Genomic DNA, 20312 nt, shown 5'->3' with positions numbered 1-20312 from the left:
TTTTTGAAGTTTTCTCCTGGCTGCTTTGCTTTCGCGTAATACCGCCATCAGACCGTCTTGGCAAGCCGCCGCTTTCTTTAGTGCACCCTTCCCTCATCCCAGCTCAGATCCGGAGTGATCATCCTGTCATCCCGCTATGTTTCAGTAGATACTGGGTACCTATAATAACTGTCGGATGTAACTTCATGCCCCTTAACCAGTTCGTGACCGAAGCACTGATCGCGTTATCAGCGGGAAGAACTAAACGTGCATGCAGCGCATTGAAACATCGAAGGATTTTGGAAGCATTCGGATAATGTTCGGTTCGCTCACCGCCTAGAAGCCCTTCCGCAGACCCTGGGCCATGTTTTTGTGGTGGCTGGCGAAGTCGCTCAGTTCGAGGTCTTCTGTTTCTTCTTCGGTCGTTCCGCAGCTTTCCCTGCATCGCTGTCTGCGTCTTCCATTTCTGCATCGCTGTCGCCGGAGCCACTGTCGTGGTCGGAATCGAATTCTTCTCCAACTTCAGATTCAGACTCGGTCTGGAAATCCTCATCAACGCTCTCGTCGTCCTCGTCGGCACTACCGCGATTCGCGACACCTCCATCGTCACTAGAGGCAAGGTCGTCATCTTGGAGTGCGGCTGCAAGAATTGCTCCAGACTATTGAATGCATTAGTGCGTTTGGGTGGCTATAGAGGTGAAGTACTTACATCATCGGCCATCTCGTTCTTTGTTTTGATGCCTTTAGCACGGAAAAAGTTCTCGAGTGGCTGTTGCTCTTCACTGTATTCAAGGCTTAGCTATGCCGGTCTTTCCAGGTTTTGTGGTCTGTACTCACCGATTGATGTTGGAGAACTGGTGCTCTGCCATTCCACCCTTCATTGTGAAAGTAATGTCGAATGTTCGACTAGCAGCCATGGCGCCACCAACACGCGACATCGTGACCGATGCAATGTTGTCCATGGCGATGTAAGTTGCTGGCTTGGGAATGAACATAAAGGCTTTGTCAAGGCAGTATAGGTGGCCCTCGTTCGCCTTGATCGAGCACTTTACACCAGATTGCTCGTGGTGGCTGATGAAGTCGCGTGATGGCCTAGTAACGCGTTTCCCGCTGAGCCCCCGGAAGATGTCAGAGACTACTACAGCAATAGGTGCCTCGTAGTGTGATTGTAGCTTGTCCTTGTATTTAGCTTCCAGTAGGTCCTCCTTCATGTTCAGGTCGAGGTTGACTTCCTCGTCACGTTTGAACTGCATGACCAAGAATGGGTAGCGTGTCTGACCTTGCCTCAGAGGTGGATCCAATCCTATTGTGATCAACGTGTGCATGTCGTCGGGCTTTGGCAATACCATGAACTTCTTGACCGAGTCGAACTGGATCTTGTAGTCATACGTCTTTCCACGCAACCTGAACGAGGTCTCGTACATATCAATGTCGAAACGACCTCTGGGAGTCAAGTGGAGAATATCCAGGAAGGTTGCGAATGTGTCACCAGCGACCTCGCCAATTTCGGCCTTGTCCATGAGTGTCTCATAGAACAGGTTGGCAGCATTCTGTTCTTCGCCGTCTTCTGCGCCAGAAATGTCCTCGCCGTCCTCGTTTTTCTCCTTCTTGGATGCAACACCTGGGATATAGAAGCGCATCTCAACCAGCTGGTCGCGTGCTCCAGCTGACTTCTTGCCCCTGAAGCGAGCACCCCCAAGGCTCCCATTTGCGCCAGTATCGCCATCGGCAAGTAGTGAGAAATCGACTGCAACCTCGTTCTTTCCGGCCAAGTTGGTGTTCGATACCTCGGTGTAGGGAACTTCGAAAGCAGGGCGGTTTGCGACGTTGAAGGTGAGCTCAGCCTTTCCGAATTCGGCTTTACCCCAGTTCCAGCCACGGAGGGCGTGTTCTCGGTTGTCCAGGTTGATACCGTACCAGACCTTGAAGAGCTTCGCTGCACGATCGAAATCCTGATGTTCTCAGTACTGAGCATACATGCACTTATAGTGTTCTCTCTCACCTCCTGCTTGAAGCCATCGAGTTGTACTACACCGTCATTGCGTGAAAGGATCTTGATCTCATAACCGCGCGCCGCCCGACTCCACTGTGCCTGGATGATCTGTGACTGATCGCATGTATACGTCTCGCCGTTTGCTGGCTTCCAGCCAAATCCAGACTCGGAAAATCGAGTGGCGCCTGGCTTTCGTGAAAGGTTCAGGTAGATGTCGTTGAAGGCCTCCCTGCTCGGTGTCAGCCTGGTAAAACAAAAAATATGTCTCTTTTCGAGAGCGCTAAGCTGGTTACATGTTTGCGACTTTCAAAAAGGGTCGTTAATGGTGGTGGAGGGTTGATGAAGGTGGGTGATAGTGAGTTGATGTTGATCCAACGTCCAAGCTCAACGCGTTGAAGCTCTAAAATTTCACGTGACACGCGTTCTAGCGCGTTCTGTCTGTCTGCATCATCTTTCTTTATCCCACCAAGTTACCTTCACCCTCACAACACCAGACATGCAGCTGGGCAACAGCGTGCAGTCGAGAAACTGCTTCACCACCAACAAGAGATTTGTACAGATTTTCCTACTGATATTCCTTAGTCTTTGTCAGATGTCCACCTCAATCCTTGTGCACCGTTCGGTGGCATAGAGGCACACCTGTCAATATGCTCTGAAGCTTCCTTCACTCATCTGATTCGGATTCACCTTGAATACTCTATACGTATGTTCATCTCGTGTCTTCATCTTGTTGACCTTCCTTGGACCAACATCATATTAATCTCGAACATCTCCATGAAGTTCATTTATTCGAAGCCAGTAAAGTCTTACGCGTTTCGCCATCTATACAGCAATTTGTGCGAACGAAACACAAGAAATCGAGTCTCAGCAACGCTGTGCATACGATCCCTGGGCTCGTCAGAACCGGTGATGAGCCGATATCGACACCCTCCGTGAACAGCCCGCACGTCACGCATCGCCATGGATCAACCTGTAACTGTTATCACTTCGTCAGACGGCTATCAGCATCTGTTGGCCAGGTTGTGCTCATCGTCTAACGTCTTCAACGGGAGCCGCAAATAAGGCCGAGCATACCGCAATCCTGCCGACTGACTCGAAAACGCAGGGATGCCACCGTCAAATGCAGCAAAGTACAACTACCCTGGAGTCGAACGACGACACTGTGCATGCAACTGATATCATGAACGCTCCGAACGACGTCGCCAGATCGTCGTATCATGAAAACGTTGGAGTTACTCTTTGCATTACCCACATTCCGATTGGAGCCTTCCAAACAGCAGGCGCGATCCTTCACTCGCAACCCTGACCCTTGTTCATGGCCCACCGAAGTGGCCAAAGTGCCTGATGACAGGTCTTCGAGTTTGAGCTGTCATTCAGCGGCCTATGCTTTATTGTTTCCGTCAGCAATAGGCAGGAGGAACTCAAGAAACCGAAGATCCCCACAGACCGAGACATGGTTCATGGCTTTTTTGAATGCCTCAACAAAACTCTAGACAAGCATCTGGCTGGAGTCGGTCTGACGTATGTTCGCTGCTGGTTTCGGAAGACGAGAGCGTCACTATCCCATGTGGATCCTACGCCCTGTGGTGTGTATACGTTCTGTACACGTTTTGAATATGGTATGATGGGATCTCCGTCTTGAAGTCTTAGGCGGTCAAGATATTCCGGGACACTACGTTCAATGACGTGCATACGTACACACGCTGTAAACTCCTCAACGTTACCCAGACCGAATGGATAGCAGATAACCGAAACTGGAGGGGTTCTTGGCGCTGTATGATCATCCACGGCTTCGAGTTTCCTGAAAGAGCCAACAAACAGCGGCAAACACCTTTGGTTCGTACATTTGTCCGATGTTGGGTCCAATCAAGTCAAGTGATGCTCAAGACGTGGCTCCACACACCACAATGGACACAACTGGCAAACAGGTTCTCTTCCAGTATCCATGTGACGAACTACCGGGCCTTCTCACGGGCCGACGCCTGGATGCTCCCGCCCTGCATCCCTGGTGGGCGGAAATGTGGGCGGAAATGTGGGCGGAAATTGTTTCCTCAACCATCAATACGAGCATCCGGAGGAGCCTCGTCGACATCGAAACATTCGCTTAGGGTTACAACGAGACCTGACCATTGCTGACCATCAGTCCAGATTCGCAGTACGAGATCATCAAATTTTGAGCTCTGACAGTGGAGTCTCGGCGACAACTCATCAATAGCTTTACTTTCGACGATGCAGGAGTGTCCGTCTCTGGTCGATCTAGACAACACCTGGGTGGAATCGAAGACAGAAATCAGATCGAGACTGCAATCGTGAAAGGTTACTAGTCGTTTCAAGAACGGTGCTCAGCAATATGATCCACATGCGTCCAGAATTAATCTTTCGAATTGACGTCAACCCCTTGGACAATACAACCGGGCCGTCCGTGTCAAGTACACCAATAACTTGCACGGTCCCTGTCCGACCTTAATCGCCTAATTGGGCAACCAGTTCGGATCCACTGAATCTCGCAATTTGACGTCGCCACCACTTCAAGGACAACCATGCACTTCAACTGCGCCATTGCAAGCCAACGGCAGCAGCTGTCGAAACCACAGTCAGCGTTTGCATTATTTGTGTTATTCGAACTCTGTCATGCAAACCTTTTACATCGGCGTCTGACGCGCTTCTAGTTTGACGCGGACACTAAGGACAATAAAACTTCCGTTGCCCTTGGACGTTCCGGGATCCGTGAACCGCGCTACGCCCTACACCTATGTGCACGCCCCTGCACAAAACTTTACGAACAAGTGGATTGCCTTTACGCCAGCTCACAACGCCTACGATGCTAATGCGTAACAGCAGTCCCTGAATTATCCGAACGTGCAGTAGGGTAGTACAGTGTCGACTTACACTAGGCGCCTGCAGCAGTAGATCCCGATGTGCAGTGAGTTAGTTGTGGTTGGATCCAGGGTTGAGGCTACGCTAATTGCTGCATGCATAGGCTCGAACACTGACAAGTAAACGGCGATTTATATTGAATGCAGAGCCTCGAGGCGAGGAGGCAGGCTCGTGCATAATGTGGGTCATGTGCAACACTGCTTGTGTCCACGGTGAAGCCCTAAGACGTCCGGTCAAGCCACATATTTATGACCTGCATGCAGGTATGCACGCATGCACACACCTTTGCTTGGAATACTCACGATGCTGCACGTTGCTGGTCGCTGGGTTGTAGATGCACACATCATTGCTCTGAGAACATACATCACAATCTCTCCGAAGAGGCGCCTTTCGTTTAGCGACAACAAACCGACCTACTGATAGCGATCGTCATATCAATCCCACGCTCAAGTCTAGCGATAGCCAATTACGAGTCTGGCGACTGCCAAACGCAAAGATCCAGGTCGACCGCCCAACAATGCATTTCACACAACTACACAGGGGAGCGGACTCGGATGTGTAGCCAACCCCAAAACCGAGCGATCTAGACATCTTGAAGCACACACAATGTTCGGCCTGAACAGTGTTGGCTTCAATACCTTTTGGCCTTTACCTCTACTTCCACATGTTTCCAGATCTGGTCTCATCAACCTTTTAAAGACTCGATTGCTTTCATTTCTCACACTATGTCCTGCACACCACAGATCACCAGCACCGAAGCAGTCGTGCTACTTCTGTTCGGAGGTATCTTTATTAAACTCCTTCACCTCATCTATGCTGTTGCATATCAGACTGAACTAGAGCCAGACCTTGAGATGGCACCTGAGTATATTGTAGTACAATATGCGGCACCGCCTCCATATGAAGCCGCACATGGCCCATCAACTGGTGTTGAGGCCATGGATACTGACTTCGAAGACTAAGTAGATGTATTTTCCTAGTGAAGGAAGAGCAAACGAGTGTCTGTTCAAGAATATTGTAGAAAAGAGGATATCCACTATTATAGCTGAGATGATGAAGCTCTTATGTGGACTCGTACTAGCTGAGAGATATGCATACTTTGACAGCTGGCCCGGACCGGCGAAATGATAAGAATGAAGAATAAGTATCTCGCATGTTGTGTCTTTCTCATAATCATACGGTATCATGGTCACGTGTTCGCTGAGTGCACCCTTCCTTCTTTCCCTTCTTGCCGTTTCGATATCAACAACATAACGCGCTTGTATCCCCCTTACACTCTTCATCAGCTGCACGCCCAGCGAGTCGCATAGGAAGCATCACAAATCTCGTGGAGACTCACCGATGACTTCGACGTACCGCAATGCGCAACCCCCCAAATTGAGGCTAGCTTTGCCAACGCACCAAGCCACATGGATGAATAGCGTTCAGCCGCATAGACAGCTTGAGTACTCCTGTACAAACCGGATGAAGTCAAGCAGAGTCCACCTCACATGAAGTCATGGGATTTGTTGACCCGAACTATCGCCCTGTCTCACATTTGGATAGCTGTGAGTACAAAGGTGTAGAAGGTGTAGAAGGTGAGTCCTTGCCGCAAGCCTGATACACACCTTCTTTCCGGCCTTTAATTTCCCCATTAGGCGCCAAATTCTTCTGCTCTTTCAATGGAGAGTTCTTCAATGAACGTCCCGATTTCGAGCCCGCTACTATTGACGGAGGGTCCAACAACCTCGGAGACCCCGACGAAGCTGACAATGCTGCATTCCAGAGCTTCATTGCAGGCAAGGAGCTTCGCGCAAAAAAGGAGCCACGTCCGCATCCTGAGTCGAACGTACTGTATCAGCCTCTCATTGACCACGAGATACGAGTCTTGGAACTGAAGCCTGCGGCCTTCGATGCTTCTTTCCAGGCTGGTCTCCATGTTGTCAACATCGATTTTGCCTACCCTGAACGCCTCGAGCCTGCGTATCCATGGGTCAAACTTCCCGGGGGGACGTCTTTTCGAAGACATGTCAATCATGCCGTCTCGATCAGTACTAGGAGACCGTTCTGGTACACGGCATTGAGCAACACTTGGGTCCACCTGTTTTCGATCAGCAGGTTGATTTTGAAGCTGGCTCCATCAGAACCACATCCGGACTCGCATCTGCATTGCGATATCTCAGATCTTCAACACAAAGTGTATTCCTTTGGATCGATCAAGTCTATATCAACCAATCCGACCTCAAGGAGAAAGATGCGCAGATTTCTTTGATGAATCTGATATACACTCGCGCCACCAATACACTTATATGGTTAGGTGATGACGATGGTGCCGACGCTTACATAGCATTCCAAACATTACGGCTTGTACATGATCGGCTACAACTCAGTGATACGAAAATGACCATCTCCGCTCTTGAGTTCCAACGTCTTCATATCCCTGCGCCCAACGATGTATCGTGGTGGGCCGTACGACAGCTCTTTGGAAGACACTGGTTCTCGAGGACCTGGACTATTCGGGAGGCTTGTCTTTCCAGAAAGCTCTACGTGCAATGTGGCAAGGCTGTGGTACCTTGGGACGATTTATCAGCGTGGTGTATGACACTAGAAGTCTCTGGTCTACTTGTATGGTTGGCCGCCAACGATGTATTGGTTTGCGCCCTTTGCGAAACCATCGAAAAGGCTGTTGCTGTCATCAACCGACCCTCCAGAGATGAAACGATAAATCTTCTCCAAGCCTATCGCCTTTATTAGCCTCAATGAGAGGACAAGCCTCGTAGAAGCCTTGGTCAAAACCCGACACGCAGCCGCTACCGAACCTAAAGACAAAGTGTATGGCGTACTTGGCCTTGCAAATTCTGACCTTATGCCGATCCTGCCGGATTCCTCCAAGGAAATTACATCGAGGCATGTGTATCACAAGGCTTGTGTTGCAGAACTTTTGGGAAGCTCACGTTTGATACCGTTGCTAAAATGCGTGGACCATGATACGCCTCTACGGCCATCCTGGGTCCCAGCTTGGAGCAGCCCACGTGTCACTGCAGCGCTCGGATATCTGACAGCAACGTGGGGCGTGTACATGACCGGTGGCGACCCATCAGGCGGAGTCTCAAGGGTACTCAGCGACGATCGCAAAAGGCTCACATTATGCGGCAAAATCTTCGACACTGTCTCCTCGACAGGTGAAGTTAGTATTGACCCGAGTCTCTATATCGAAGAACCCTCATTGCTGAGCAACCCTTGGGCGAATTATGTCTACATAGCTGACAACCCAAGATCGAAAACTCTATACTCGACTACCAATGAATCCGTCTATCACGCGTTTTGGCAGACAGTCATGGCGGGACGGGAATGATCGGGTACCAGAGCACTCTCACCAGAGCACAACGAGGTCTTCAGTCTCGTACTCGACAGTTCCACCGGTCGTCATCTATCTCTGCCTGGTCAAATAATGAGTGCTCGCCGGAAGAAGGGTTTCTTCACGCTTCAGAACCTTCGATCTAGAAAACCTGCCGAAGCTCTCAGAGAGTCAGACAATGCAATGCGAGCTGCACTACATAGGCGGCGATTTGCTGTAACATATAAGGGGTACCTTGCGCTTGTACCTAGAGACACGAAAGTAGGCGATGACATCGTGGTCTATGAGAAGGTTGGCGTGCCCTTCGTCATACGGAAGGTGACTGACAAAATTGATGGAGATGAAGTATTCGAACTTTTGGGCGAAAGCTACGTGCACGGGATCATGAAGGGCGAGGCTATGCGTCAGCATGAGTTGCCTATTCGAGATGTGACTCTGGTATGAATATAATCCGTGGTTTTGTAGACCAAGCCAACACTGCACATCCACATATTGCATTATGAAATCTCCAGGTCTTTGAGCACAAGCACGGTTGAGCGACGACCTATTCTCCTGCTTCTACGACTTATCTCTTACAATGTAATCAATGCACCGTAGCCACATTCATATCTGCACAGAATCCGAAATACAGGTGTAGGTAGTCGTCTTCGCGACAATTTATTGTACATACATGTCAACTCCTGTTCTATGATCAAAGAGCACTATACTATAGAGTCCGATACAAAGTCGATACAAATGTAGTCTTACACAACTTACGCCGTGGCAAGCTGCTCCTTGACGAGATCATCGCACCTCAGACACAGATCCTCCCAGGCTTCCTTCGCAAAGCGCCAACACCTGGGGCATTTCTCTAGCGCCGGAGGGCGAACGAGGACCTTGGCGTCTTTGAGGAAGCTGTCTTCAGATGTTGTCGCAATGGCTTCGGATTCCTGCCAAGCCCACTCCCATGCCTCAGTCGTACCAGGCTTCTCAGCGGTCATATTGAAATCGCTAACAACCAGCAACCCCGCGAGTTGACTCTGCACGTCGAGCTCGGCATGCGGCACGCAACTCTGTAGCAGCGCGTTGAACTCGAAGATAGCGTCAGGCGACATGACAAGTGTGACAGCCGTCTCAAGCCCAGAACCGATCCTTTTCCCTGCCCTGAGCCTCTCCTGCGCAACCTTTACCGCGTTATTGATCTCATTCACCCTCTCAAGTGCGCTATCCAGTGCTTTCCCCTTCGCCGCATTCGTCGCGGGCAAAGCACTCCACACCGCTTTGCCTGGATGCACGCTCTTCTCTCTTAGCATAGGAGGGACATGGTCCCAGACTTCTTCAACCAGCAGCGGCGTGATTGGGGCGAGGATCTGCAGGAGCTCGTAGAAGATAAGGCCGAGGTGGGATTGCAGGGTGATACAGTCAGATGTATGGCCGGTGTAAATCCTGTCCTTGAGGGTCTCGAAGTAGAACGCGCTGAGGTCGGTGGCGATGTATTTGTTCAGTGTGTTCAGGGACTTGAAGAACTCGTAACGTGCGTAGTACGTGTGTACGTCTGCTGAGACCTGACTGAGGCGATGTAAAGCTAGAGTATCGGAGAGAAGAGGCGAAGAGGGAGGTTTGTCGCGCAGAGCGTTGAATGATTCGAATGTCGGTGGGCAAGACGGCAGCGAGAGTACGCCGAGCAGCCATTTGAAAGTTACGCGGTACTTGTGGAGGGCTTGGTTTACGGATTGCAGGACGGGCTGGCCGATGGTGACGTCGCGCATGTAGTCGCTGCTGGCGGCCCAGAGGCGTAGTGCATCGGCGCCCATGCCGTCGTATGTTGGGCTCGCGCTGGGCGGCGGTGCTGGTTGCCCTTTTTGCTTCTTGCGCTTGATGGGTGGGAGGAGTTCGCCGCTCATGATCTGGGAGGGGGATATGACATTGCCGAGGGATTTGCTCATTTTGCGACCATCAGAGTCGAGTGTGAAGCCGTGTGTGATGAGCGTCTTGTATGGCGCGCGTGCGGTACCAGAAGAGTAGTTTTGTGTGGCGATGTGGGTGAGGAGTGAGGACTGGAACCACCCACGGTGCTGGTCGGTTCCTTCGAGGTAGACGTCTGCAACAGGTCCGTCCTTGGGTTGTGGTAAGAGTGTCCAAGATGTGCCACTGTCAAACCAAACATCCATCGTGTCGCGTCCACGGACATAAGTCCCTGTCCCAGCGAGGTGAGGAGGCACCCATACTGGGTCTGACGGAGCATCTGTCCACCAAGCATCGATGCCACGCCCTCTGATGGTGTTGATTAGGTGCTGGATGGTTTCTGAGTCCATGATAGCCTCGAGAGAGTCGCCTTGGACCTTGTAGAGAGCGGGGATAGGTACACCCCATGCGCGCTGGCGCGAGATGCACCATTGGCTTCGACCTTGGATGAAGCTCTCCAGTCGTGGCCGGCCGGTCTCAGGAAGAAAGTTCACGTCAGCAATAGCCTTCATCGATGCATCTTTAAGATCACCGACGTCAGCAAACCACTGCTCAGTCGCTCTTACAATGACCGGCTGTTTCGTCCTCCAATCGATGGGGTACTTGTGTTTGAAATATCGTTTCGCGCGAAGGAGGCCTTGCTTCTTGAGGTAGTTGCATACAGCTCGTGTACCTGTCCTCTTCTCATCAGACACAAGTAGTCCTTCGAGAAGCTCTGGCTGTTCAGGAAAGGCGTCCTTGGTGAAAGCGCCTGCATCATCTACCGGTGCAAACGCTTGGATGCCCATGGCCTGACAGACGTGGTAGTCGTCCATTCCGTGACCAGGTGCGAAGTGCACCAACCCAGTACCAGTCGAATCAGTGACGAAGTCCGCATGAATGACTGGCTGCAGTCCGTCTGCTTTCTGGAACGGGTTCTCGTACTGAATGTTCCCAACGAGATCTGATCCCCGCAAGCCAGACGCGATAACTTCAAGCTTGCGCTCAAGCACCTTCTCATACTCCTCCACTCTTGTCGCCGCAACGAGCGTCAGCTCGCAATCTTTCTCCGCGTCCTTCACAACGCAGTACTCCATATCTCTATGCACCGCAATCGCCTTATTCGCTGGCAATGTCCAAGGTGTAGTCGTCCAGATGAGCACATTGACGTCTCCTTTTACACCCCTCCCTTTCAGCTTTTCCTTCAATTCCTCTGTAACCTGCGCTGGGAACCTCACAAACGCCGCGAGACTGTTATGCCCCTCATCGTACTCCAGTTCGGCCTCTGCCAATGCTGTTCGTGAACTCGGACTCCAATACACAGGCTTGAACTGCCTATACACCAACCCCTTCTCCCACATCTCTTTGAAGATCTCTAGCTGCCTTAACTCGAAGCCTTTCTCCATAGTCTGATATGCATTGTCCCAATCACCCATAACGCCCCATTCTTTGAACCCGCACTTCTGTGCTTCGACGGTTGTAGCAGCGAGCTCGCGCGCAGCGGCGCGAATGGAGATCGCATCGGTGTCACCGAGGGATTTCTTCGCGGCTTGAAGTGCTTTGATCTCAATGGGGAGACCGTGGCAGTCCCAGCCGGGGATATAGGATACTTTCTGGCCTTGTGTGACATGGAAGCGGCAGATGATGTCTTTTGTGATCTTATTTAGGGCGTGGCCGATGTGGAGGGGTCCATTGGCGTAGGGCGGCCCATCGTGGAGGGTGAATGGTTTGCCGGCGCGCGTGCGCTGCCAGGCGTAGAAGTCATCGGTGCATCGTTGCAGGTAGAGCGGTGTCTTCTCCGAGAGAGGACGAGGCGGGAACGGCGATTTGGGGAGGCGGAGAGTGGACGAGTAGGATGCGCGGAGAATGCGCGTTGGAGTTAGCATGGCATCGTCAAGAGGTGTATGAAGCTTTGGGCCTTTTTGATGATTCAAGCTTCGGAGGTCCGCAACCGGCGATGCCTCGGCTGACTTTGGAGATTGGTCGGCCATATCAGGAAGCAGCAATGGAAGAGAGCGATAAGGCCAAGAAAAGGTTCGTAGTAATGGTAGAGTTAACGGCTTGAAATGCAATGCTTCTGCTATTCTATACGCTGACTTCTTTGAGTCACCCAACCAACCATGGTACCTTCCTTGACTCACACCTGCGCCTCAGTACACAGTCAGAGAGCTTACAGCGCCGTTCTTCAGCACCTCGAACACCATTCCTGGAAACCCAAACAGCTCCACGTTGCCGACATCTGTAGCACCATCCACCATAACACTCCCAGCATTTGCAAACTTGCTTCTCCTGCCAGATGCATCCTCCCAGCCTCCAAGAAGCTCACAACTACTGCCAGGACTGTCGCCCCAGCCTCTGTTGAGAGCCATACCGCGTTGTTGCAACCGCTCCTGTTCCTCGTTGTCGTAGTAAGTCTTGAAAACTTCTTTGAGCCGACCTGAGATGTCGCTGAAGCGCATCTCAGAGTTCAGAGCTTCTCGGTACTGCGCTGAGGGGACATGTTCCAATGTCCATCTGCTTCTCCTGTGCCTGTTGAACTGGTACGAGCCTGGTATATTGCCATGGAATATGATCTTAGTTACGGTCAAGTGGTTGAGTGGCTGCGCACTGAGTTCACCTTCGTCGTGAAGATCCGACTCTTTGCGCTCTGCTGTGGGCGAGGGTGGGGATATCTGTGTTGGTTGCGAAATCAATATGTCAAAGCCATGATGGTAGTAGTTGTAGAAGTGCTCTGCTGCAGCGATTTCTCGCTCTTGAGCTTCGAGCGCCGCATCGTCATCATCTTCCCAGTCTTCTTCGTCATCTTTACCAATCGCAGAGCCACGGTCTGAGTCCAGCATGTCCTCAGGTGTCAACCCCCCAGGCGAGTGGTCAGATGCATCGCTGGTCGTTCGGTCTTTGTGTATTGATAGTCGATGGTCGTTTTTGCGGTAGATAGAATCCGGCGCTCCAAGCTCCATGATGAGATCTTGAGGTGTTGTTTCGCTGAGGACTATCCAGAACGGAGGACTTGTTCGTCTGACGAGCTCGACCTTCCCTTCGCCGTGTACTTTGACGACTTCTATCTCGTCGGGCCCACCTCCTGTACCTTTAGTACCAACGAGTGCCGAAGACCTAGGATTTGTAGGAGTTGCTGTGAACAGTGTCGCCCGAGCCTTTTGCCACGACTCTCCGCTGAATACTGCCATAGCGGTTGCAGGGCCCGTGGCGGAGGATGACAACAGTGAGATGAAATCCTTCTTCGGTGAGTACGCAGAGTGTTGTACTGGGAAGTTAAATGCAATGCCAGGGTATGACAGGTTATATGTCCCTCTTGCATTTGGGTCATCAGACTTGGGCGGTATGTATTCTCCGCCATAGGTGGGTCCCAGCAGCTTGTCATAGATATGCCTGAACCTGGGCCCTGCCACGCCGCCATGCATATCTGCAGGCTTGAACACCTCGATGTCTTTGTACACTAGTCGAGCCTTTGTAAAGTCGAGTACTTCGATCAGCCGCAACCGCTGGTCAGGGCCATCGAACTGCAGCCGCAGACCGTTGTCGGGTAGAACGAGTTGTACGGGCGACGAGATAGGCCGGAGATCATCGTGGTAGAGTTGAAATCGCGGAAACGCCTTGACTTCGGCTTTGATCGTTGTAAGGATGTCATGTAGGGAGCAACCGAGTGCTGCAGTATGGTAAGTAGGGTGGAGCTCGCATAGATGAGCTACTCACTCATGAAGCCCAGGCTGCGTCCTGGCTGCAGCTGCATACTACCTTCCTCCATTCTGAGTGAGTATCTGGGGAGAGGTTGTGCGCCACAGTTGTTACCACTAGCCTACGCGCAAGCACGCGCGGTGGATGCCCCGGTGATCTTGTGCTCTTTCACGTGGACGGAGTGAAGCAGCGTGACGTCGGTCTGAATTGCCTAGCCACGAACGTATCGCAGCAGTCTGTGTCGCAGTATTACAATGTGTCTACTCAGAGGAAGTGAAGTTCGAGCGTCATAAGGAGCTATGTTGAGGTGAGGGGTGGCTCTGGCGGGGATCTATGCAAGGTGGCGTTGAGGTTGCCTTCTATGGCAGGCTCCAGGAATCTATGTAGAACAACATAAATGCGCGCGTCAGGATATCATGTGAAATACAAAGCAAGTCAAGAGTATAGTCAGATCAAACAGTCCAGAGAGCTGCAGGTGCAGGTGTTGAGCTGCTGCAGATAACGGAGAGCTCGGGCGGCTACCGATAGCGTGTTTGGGCCCCACCCGGATCCCTGCAACCCTTGTGTTTTGTTGTTTACGTGCATCAACACAGAACGACATCACCACCGCCAACCTCACTAACCACCACAGCCAACCTATCTCGGCATGTCTGGCCTCCCAAGACCAGGCGCACCGGCGGTGAAGCGCACGACATCCACCATGCGCCCGCCAGCATCGCGACAGGCAACCAACAACTTTCTCCGTGGCCGCTCTGCCACACCCATGCTTGATGGGCGCACATCTCGAGCAGAATCAGTAGCTTCGACTAGGACAAGAGGCACACCACGCTCGTCACCACTTAAGAGGAAAGCAACCGACTTTGAAGATGCCGGGCAAGAGACAAATATCAACGTCGTCGTTCGGTGTCGTGGTCGCAATGACCGCGAAGTGCGCGAGAACAGCGGTGTTGTCGTCTCTACCAACGGCATCAAGGGCAACACAGTCGAGCTTTCCATGGGACCCAGCGCACTCAGCAACAAGACATACCAGTTTGACAAGGTCTTCTCACCTGCCGCGGACCAAGGCATGGTCTTCGATGAAGTCGTTGCACCTATCATAGACGAGGTATGTACAATGAAAAGCTTCTCGAGGGCGCGCCTGACTTGATATAGGTTCTCGATGGCTTCAACTGCACAATCTTTGCGTACGGTCAAACCGGTACAGGAAAAACATATACGATGACCGGTGACATTTCCGACGTCCTTCCTCTTCCTGACGCCGCTGGTATCGTCCCTCGTGTGCTTTACGCACTTTTCGATAAACTCAACCAAGAGGAGACCGAGAACTCCGTCAAATGCTCCTTCATCGAACTATACAACGAAGAGCTGCGCGACCTTTGTGCTGTGGACGACTCAGTAAAGCTGAAGATTTTCGACGACAATAGCAAGAAGGGCCAGACTACAACAATGGTCCAGGGCATGGAAGAGTGCCATCTGAAGACCGCTCGAGAAGGTATTCAGCTCTTGCGCTCAGGTTCCCACAAGCGTCAGGTGGCAGCGACAAAGTGCAACGATCTGAGTTCTCGATCGCACACAGTCTTTACCATCACAGTCTACATCAAACGCACCACGGAAGATGGCCAGGAATATCTGAGCGCGGGAAAGCTGAACCTGGTCGATCTCGCTGGTAGTGAGAACATTCAACGCAGTGGCGCAGAGAACAAGCGCGCTGCTGAGGCCGGTCTGATTAACAAGAGTTTGCTCACTCTAGGTCGCGTTATCAACGCACTCGTCGAACGCAGCTCTCACATTCCGTATCGCGAATCGAAGCTGACGCGACTCCTACAAGACTCGCTCGGTGGACGAACAAAGACATGCATCATCGCAACTCTGTCGCCGGCGAAGAGTAACCTCGAAGAGACGATTTCCACGCTCGACTACGCTTTTCGTGCGAAGAACATTCGAAACAAGCCTCAAGTCAACCAGGCGATTAACAAGAAGACTCTTCTGAAGGAGTTCACGGCTGAGATCGAGAAGCTGAAGAGCGAACTTATAGCCACACGGCAGCGCAATGGTGTTTACCTTACCCAGGAGAACTACGAGGAGATCACCACGATCAGCGAGTCGCGACGCATCCTTAGCGAGGAGCAACGAGACCGAATCGAGACGATGGAAGTCAACCTACGCAACAGGGTAGAGGAGCTGTTCAAGATCACAACGAACTTCCAAACCCTGAAGAAGGACAACGAGCAGACTCAACTAGCTCTGGAGGGTACAAAAGGCATACTGGAGAAGACCGAGATCGTATTGGAGCACACACGCCAGAATCTGGCTGAAGAGGGGGAGCTACGGAAGGCGCACGAAAAGACCGAGGGTGAACTTGCAGAGATAGGTTATGGCATGATCTCAACACTCGGCAAAACCACCTCAGACCTCGATGGTCTGCGATCGAAGATTCGCAGGAAATCAGAACTGCAATCCCAGAACCGTCGTAACTGGGCTACGTCGCAAAACCACGTCCTGGACACAACTCGAATGGTCGAGGACCGAATCGAAGAGTTCCAGCAACAGCAAGAGCAGATCATGGACCTTCTCTCGGCTCGTATGCAAGATTTTGTCAGAGATGAACTTGAGAAGCTCGGCGCATCGCAGACTTTCTTGCAGGAGAAGATGCAGGCATACCAGACATCAGAGCAGGAAGTTAACCAGCAGACCGCCAAAACCCGTGAAGACATGAACGAGGTCCTGGAAGAGATCAAGACACTGCGTGAGGATGTCAAGTCGAAGATTGGCTCCGGTCTCGATGAGCTCTCCTCTGCAGCGGAGCAGATCTCAGCCAACATCATCACCGAACTAGACGGTTTCAGAGATGAACTACATCAGTCCTACGCAAATTTGGGGCGCGACTTCAAGGCCACATTCGATGGGCTTGTCAAGAGTCTCAACGCACAACAGGCAGAGAACGACCGCTTGCATGCGCAAGTTCTTGAGGCAAATGCAGCCTTGCTGGCCGCTAACAACCACACTCAAGGACGACTGGCACAAGTTGTCGACGAGGAGAAGCAGAAATCTGCCGAAGAGCGCCAGCAGCTACTACAACAGATCACTGCGCTCATCGGAGCTAACGCAGACGCTCAAGACCAACGGATGAATGAGAAGCTCGCTTCTGTTGGTGCAGAGCTTGGAGCTGCAAACGCAGTCTTCGAAACACAACAAAGTGCATACACATCCGGCGTCGAGGCTTGGAACAACCAGTCTAAGAGCATCGTAGCTGGCGTCACAACATCGAGAGATTCCATGAAGACCAAGCTTCGAGGCGACTACGAGATGGCGACGCAACATTCGGATTTGCTCAAGGATACCACCACATCTGTGCACGCAAGTACAGTGAAGACGGTGGAAGCCCAGATGGCACATCTTGACACACAACTGCACTCTCTCGATGACATTGTCTCTCGCATTCGCGAGCAAAACAACGTTCATCACGCCGCGCATACTGCTTCGCTCGCAACGCTGTCGTCCACGGTGCAGACGTCGTACTCCAGCATTGGCGAACACCTCTCGACGTCTTTCGAACGCGTCCAGTCCCTCGAGAACGATGTGTCAGCACAACAGAGTACCCTCAAGGAGACTCTGACCTCATTGTCTGCCGATGCCACGATCCGCGCACCTCTTCACGAGCTCCGCGAGACCGTTGGCGCACAGAACCTCATGGAGTACAAACCAACCGGTCAAACGCCCCAACGCGTCAACTACCACATTCCCTCCAACCTCCCCCGAACCGAAGACCACGAGACCATCCTCTCCCGCCTGCGCGACCGCCCCACCTCCTCAGACCACACCCCCCGCAGCCCAACCAAACAACCCGTCTTCATCGATGCCACCTCCTCCGCCGACTCCACCACCGAGCTCTTCTTACCCGCAAAACCCGACTTCACACGTTCCATCAGTGCGCACACCCAAAACCACACCGCGCCCATCTCCCTCCGCGAGCTCGACGTTAACATCGTCGCGCAGGAATCCGCGCACACCCAGCCTCTGCCGCTCGTTTCAAGGTCGAGCGATTCGGTCGTTATGGCTGCGCCGCCGAATAAGAAGCTCAAGGGTAGCGAGGAGGGGAGTAAGTTGCCAATGAAGAAGATGATGCGGAAGACTGTTGGTGGCGGGGTGGGGAAGGAGGAGAGGGAGAATTTGAGTATTACGAATTTTGCGAGCTCGATTGGGCCGGGGCAGGTTGGTGGGAGGCGGTTGAGGAGCCATGGTAGCAGCTAGGCCACTTGACTTGGGCCTGTGTAGTAGTTGAATCCTTTTGTATAGGCGTTTGTTCATATTTGTCTGGGGATTTGGTAACGGCGTTCAGTCTAGTAGACGCCTTTGCACTACACAGTGTTGGTTGAGTGTTTGAGCTTCCTCTCTGCATTTTTTTGGTGTAGGCGTAATGTTCTGAATCGATTATTCTGCTCTTCCTTCAACTTCAACTTCGACGGTAACGATGGCATTCATTTAGCAGTTATTGTGCTGAGACAATGTGCGTGGAAACAATGACGTAGAGGACAGGGGTGTGAAGTGAAGGGGCTCGGATGAATTGATATGTAAGACGAAGAGAAAGGCACCCAGGTTAGTAGTCATGACAGTGATGATCACGGCCTGAGGTATGGTCAGGTATTGGGTCTACCATGTGTACCTTTATACTATGGTGATCCGGGTGCTTTCCTCTGCGTTGAAGCGAAACGCATAGCTCTTGATCATTTCAGCGTGTTCCGGCCCTATCAAGTCCGTACATTGGTTCCCGTACCAAGCTTCGTCCTGCTCAAATGAACTAAGCTTCTCATCTTGTTGTGTCAAAACACAGAACTCTATATGTTTGTAGCATTGGTCTTGTAGACGCTTCCTACCAGACAGGCTCTTTCGAAGTGAGTGTCCGCTAGGACTTCCAGTATCGGCGCACAGTAGACCGTATCTCCTTCTTCCAGGTTGTCGTCTTCCAGTGGACAACCCGGCAAACATACATCAACTGTCCTGCACGAGTAGCTTTCATGACGCTGACATGGTTCACCGGTTGCCTCCCTCGGAACGAACACCAAACGCAATCTTGCCGACCGAACTTACATGCAAAGAGACGCAAATACTCCCTAACCAAACGTTCGGCAGTCCAGCGCTCGCTTTGAAGCCCCAGAGCACACTGCTTCTTATGTACCAGGAGAACGGCCATGTCACACGTGCGCAGCAAGATACGGCCCATTCAAATTCCGGAACAATCAGCGTCTTTGGTAAGATGGATTCGTCTCCTGCTGGCACACTACAGGAGTTGTTCGACACAGTGGGCAAGGGTTCTGATGTCCGTCTTCTCGCTAGGCGAAATTTCGATGACAGCATTTGTTTTCAAGACAACGACACGCCTATAGCACAAGAGCGTAAAACGGCTGCGAACTCCTGTCCAAAGCTCGAAGTCGAGGGTTCAGATGTATGGTGACTCCCAGGCTAGACTGATACGAGCAAAGTGTATACCCTGTACTGGGTATGGGGATTTGATGGGCTGAATTTCGTGGAGAGATATACAAACTGTATCGATGTCATAGTACCTCACGAGGATGAGGAATGCATTCGTCTCAAGGAGAGTACCAGTTCTGGTGTCGAATATTGGGCATGGACGCTGTTCGAAACAAAGTAGAGTCAGACGTAAGACAAAAACCAACCTATTATTGAAAGCATCGTTGGTATGGCTGCACACGGTTTCACAAGCACAATAGCACTTGCCATCGCTTGAAGATACTAAGATACATTAACGTCCCCCACTGTGTGCCAAGAACTCCGGCCGGAAAATACGAGGCGTACTCTCACTTTACATCACTCAATATCTGCTGTACTGCTGAGTCCCGCCCCGCGACCATAGTTGCCAATCTACAACTCCAAGGTGCGGAGCTGTGGCTAGGACATAAGCGTCTAACGCCCCGAAATAAAATAGCAGTCTTGAAACTTCAAAAAGTATCCATCTGCACAGAAAGCTGCGGAAACTTCCAACAACTCTCAATTACTTTACACGCGCTTTCGCTTCCGTTTTTGCCTTTGACGTTCGCTAGAAGTTGATGGCATGTGACGTCGTGCACTTGAGTCGGCAACATTCTGCAGTCGGCTGCATGTCAGTTATGATACCCTCTCTGTCCCAGCCCTGGTCACGTCTTCTTTTGGTGCTAGAGCCGCAAGAGCATCGCGCAAAGCTTGAAGGCTTGCGTGGTCGTCTCCAACCACCTGCTGGTAGCCTGCAAGTGCTTTTGCATACAACAGTATGGCGTCCTCTACTCGACGCTGGCGGTCGAAGAGGGAACCAAGATCCCACATTGCGTTGAGCGCCGGTCTGAAGGTGGAGATAGCCTCTTGCCCGACTGCCTTTTCGTAGCCTTCTAGCGCCTGCATGTACATCTTCTCTGCCTCGTCTAGCTTTCCCTGGTCGCTGTAGAGAAGACCTAAGTTGTTGACTGTGTTCAGCGTCGACGTGTGCTCTGCTCCTAGCGCCTTCTTGTAGCCTTC

The 20312-nt window shown here is 51.7% G+C and overlaps 6 protein-coding genes across 6 annotated transcripts in view; 2 read left to right on the top strand and 4 right to left on the bottom strand.

The window, feature by feature from the left end:
• Window positions 1-157: 157 nt before the first annotated feature.
• On the bottom strand, window positions 158-2328 carry BU25DRAFT_76186 (SSrecog-domain-containing protein). The gene is made up of 5 exons (XM_033712093.1): window positions 2266-2328; window positions 1982-2201; window positions 817-1931; window positions 689-761; window positions 158-638 (listed from the first exon to the last, which is right to left on the bottom strand). Coding segments are annotated over exons 1-5 (1677 nt in total). The 5' UTR covers window positions 2268-2328; the 3' UTR covers window positions 158-371.
• Window positions 2329-6306: 3978 nt separating this feature from the next.
• BU25DRAFT_470170 (uncharacterized protein) lies at window positions 6307-8183 on the top strand (the record flags this gene model as incomplete). Its single annotated transcript, XM_033710791.1, has 4 exons — window positions 6307-6426; window positions 6487-6857; window positions 6887-7480; window positions 7566-8183. The coding sequence occupies exons 1-4, from the start codon at window positions 6348-6350 to the stop codon at window positions 8181-8183; spliced, it is 1662 nt and encodes a 553-aa protein (XP_033566689.1). The 5' UTR covers window positions 6307-6347.
• A 682-nt stretch (window positions 8184-8865) lies between these two features.
• Window positions 8866-12148, bottom strand: BU25DRAFT_405839 (isoleucyl-tRNA synthetase). The gene has a single exon (XM_033705146.1). It carries the CDS (start codon window positions 12098-12100, stop codon window positions 8939-8941), a length of 3162 nt encoding a protein of 1053 aa, XP_033566688.1. The 5' UTR covers window positions 12101-12148; the 3' UTR covers window positions 8866-8938.
• A 43-nt stretch (window positions 12149-12191) lies between these two features.
• On the bottom strand, window positions 12192-14280 carry BU25DRAFT_356940 (uncharacterized protein). Its single transcript, XM_033703559.1, has 2 exons — window positions 13824-14280; window positions 12192-13776 (listed from the first exon to the last, which is right to left on the bottom strand). Exons 1-2 carry the CDS (start codon window positions 13873-13875, stop codon window positions 12260-12262), a joined length of 1569 nt encoding a protein of 522 aa, XP_033566687.1. The 5' UTR covers window positions 13876-14280; the 3' UTR covers window positions 12192-12259.
• A 138-nt stretch (window positions 14281-14418) lies between these two features.
• On the top strand, window positions 14419-18217 carry BU25DRAFT_356938 (kinesin family protein-like protein). Its single transcript, XM_033703558.1, has 2 exons — window positions 14419-14910; window positions 14958-18217. The coding sequence occupies exons 1-2, from the start codon at window positions 14452-14454 to the stop codon at window positions 18054-18056; spliced, it is 3558 nt and encodes a 1185-aa protein (XP_033566686.1). The 5' UTR covers window positions 14419-14451; the 3' UTR covers window positions 18057-18217.
• Window positions 18218-19928: 1711 nt separating this feature from the next.
• The window catches only part of BU25DRAFT_381964 (purine and uridine phosphorylase), a gene marked incomplete at its 3' end in the record, with an annotated part of 4596 nt that continues 4212 nt past the window's right edge, over window positions 19929-20312 (bottom strand). Inside the window, exon 3 of the mRNA XM_033704223.1 lies at window positions 19929-20297. Coding sequence (XP_033566685.1) covers window positions 19929-20297 — 369 coding nt within the window. The remainder of the gene's footprint in view (window positions 20298-20312) is intronic.

The sequence above is a fragment of the Macroventuria anomochaeta genome (genome assembly GCF_010093625.1).
Source record: "Macroventuria anomochaeta strain CBS 525.71 unplaced genomic scaffold BU25scaffold_2, whole genome shotgun sequence".
In the NCBI taxonomy this organism is placed as follows: Eukaryota; Fungi; Ascomycota; class Dothideomycetes; order Pleosporales; family Didymellaceae; genus Macroventuria; species Macroventuria anomochaeta.
This window is presented reverse-complemented; position numbering and strand designations above follow the sequence as displayed.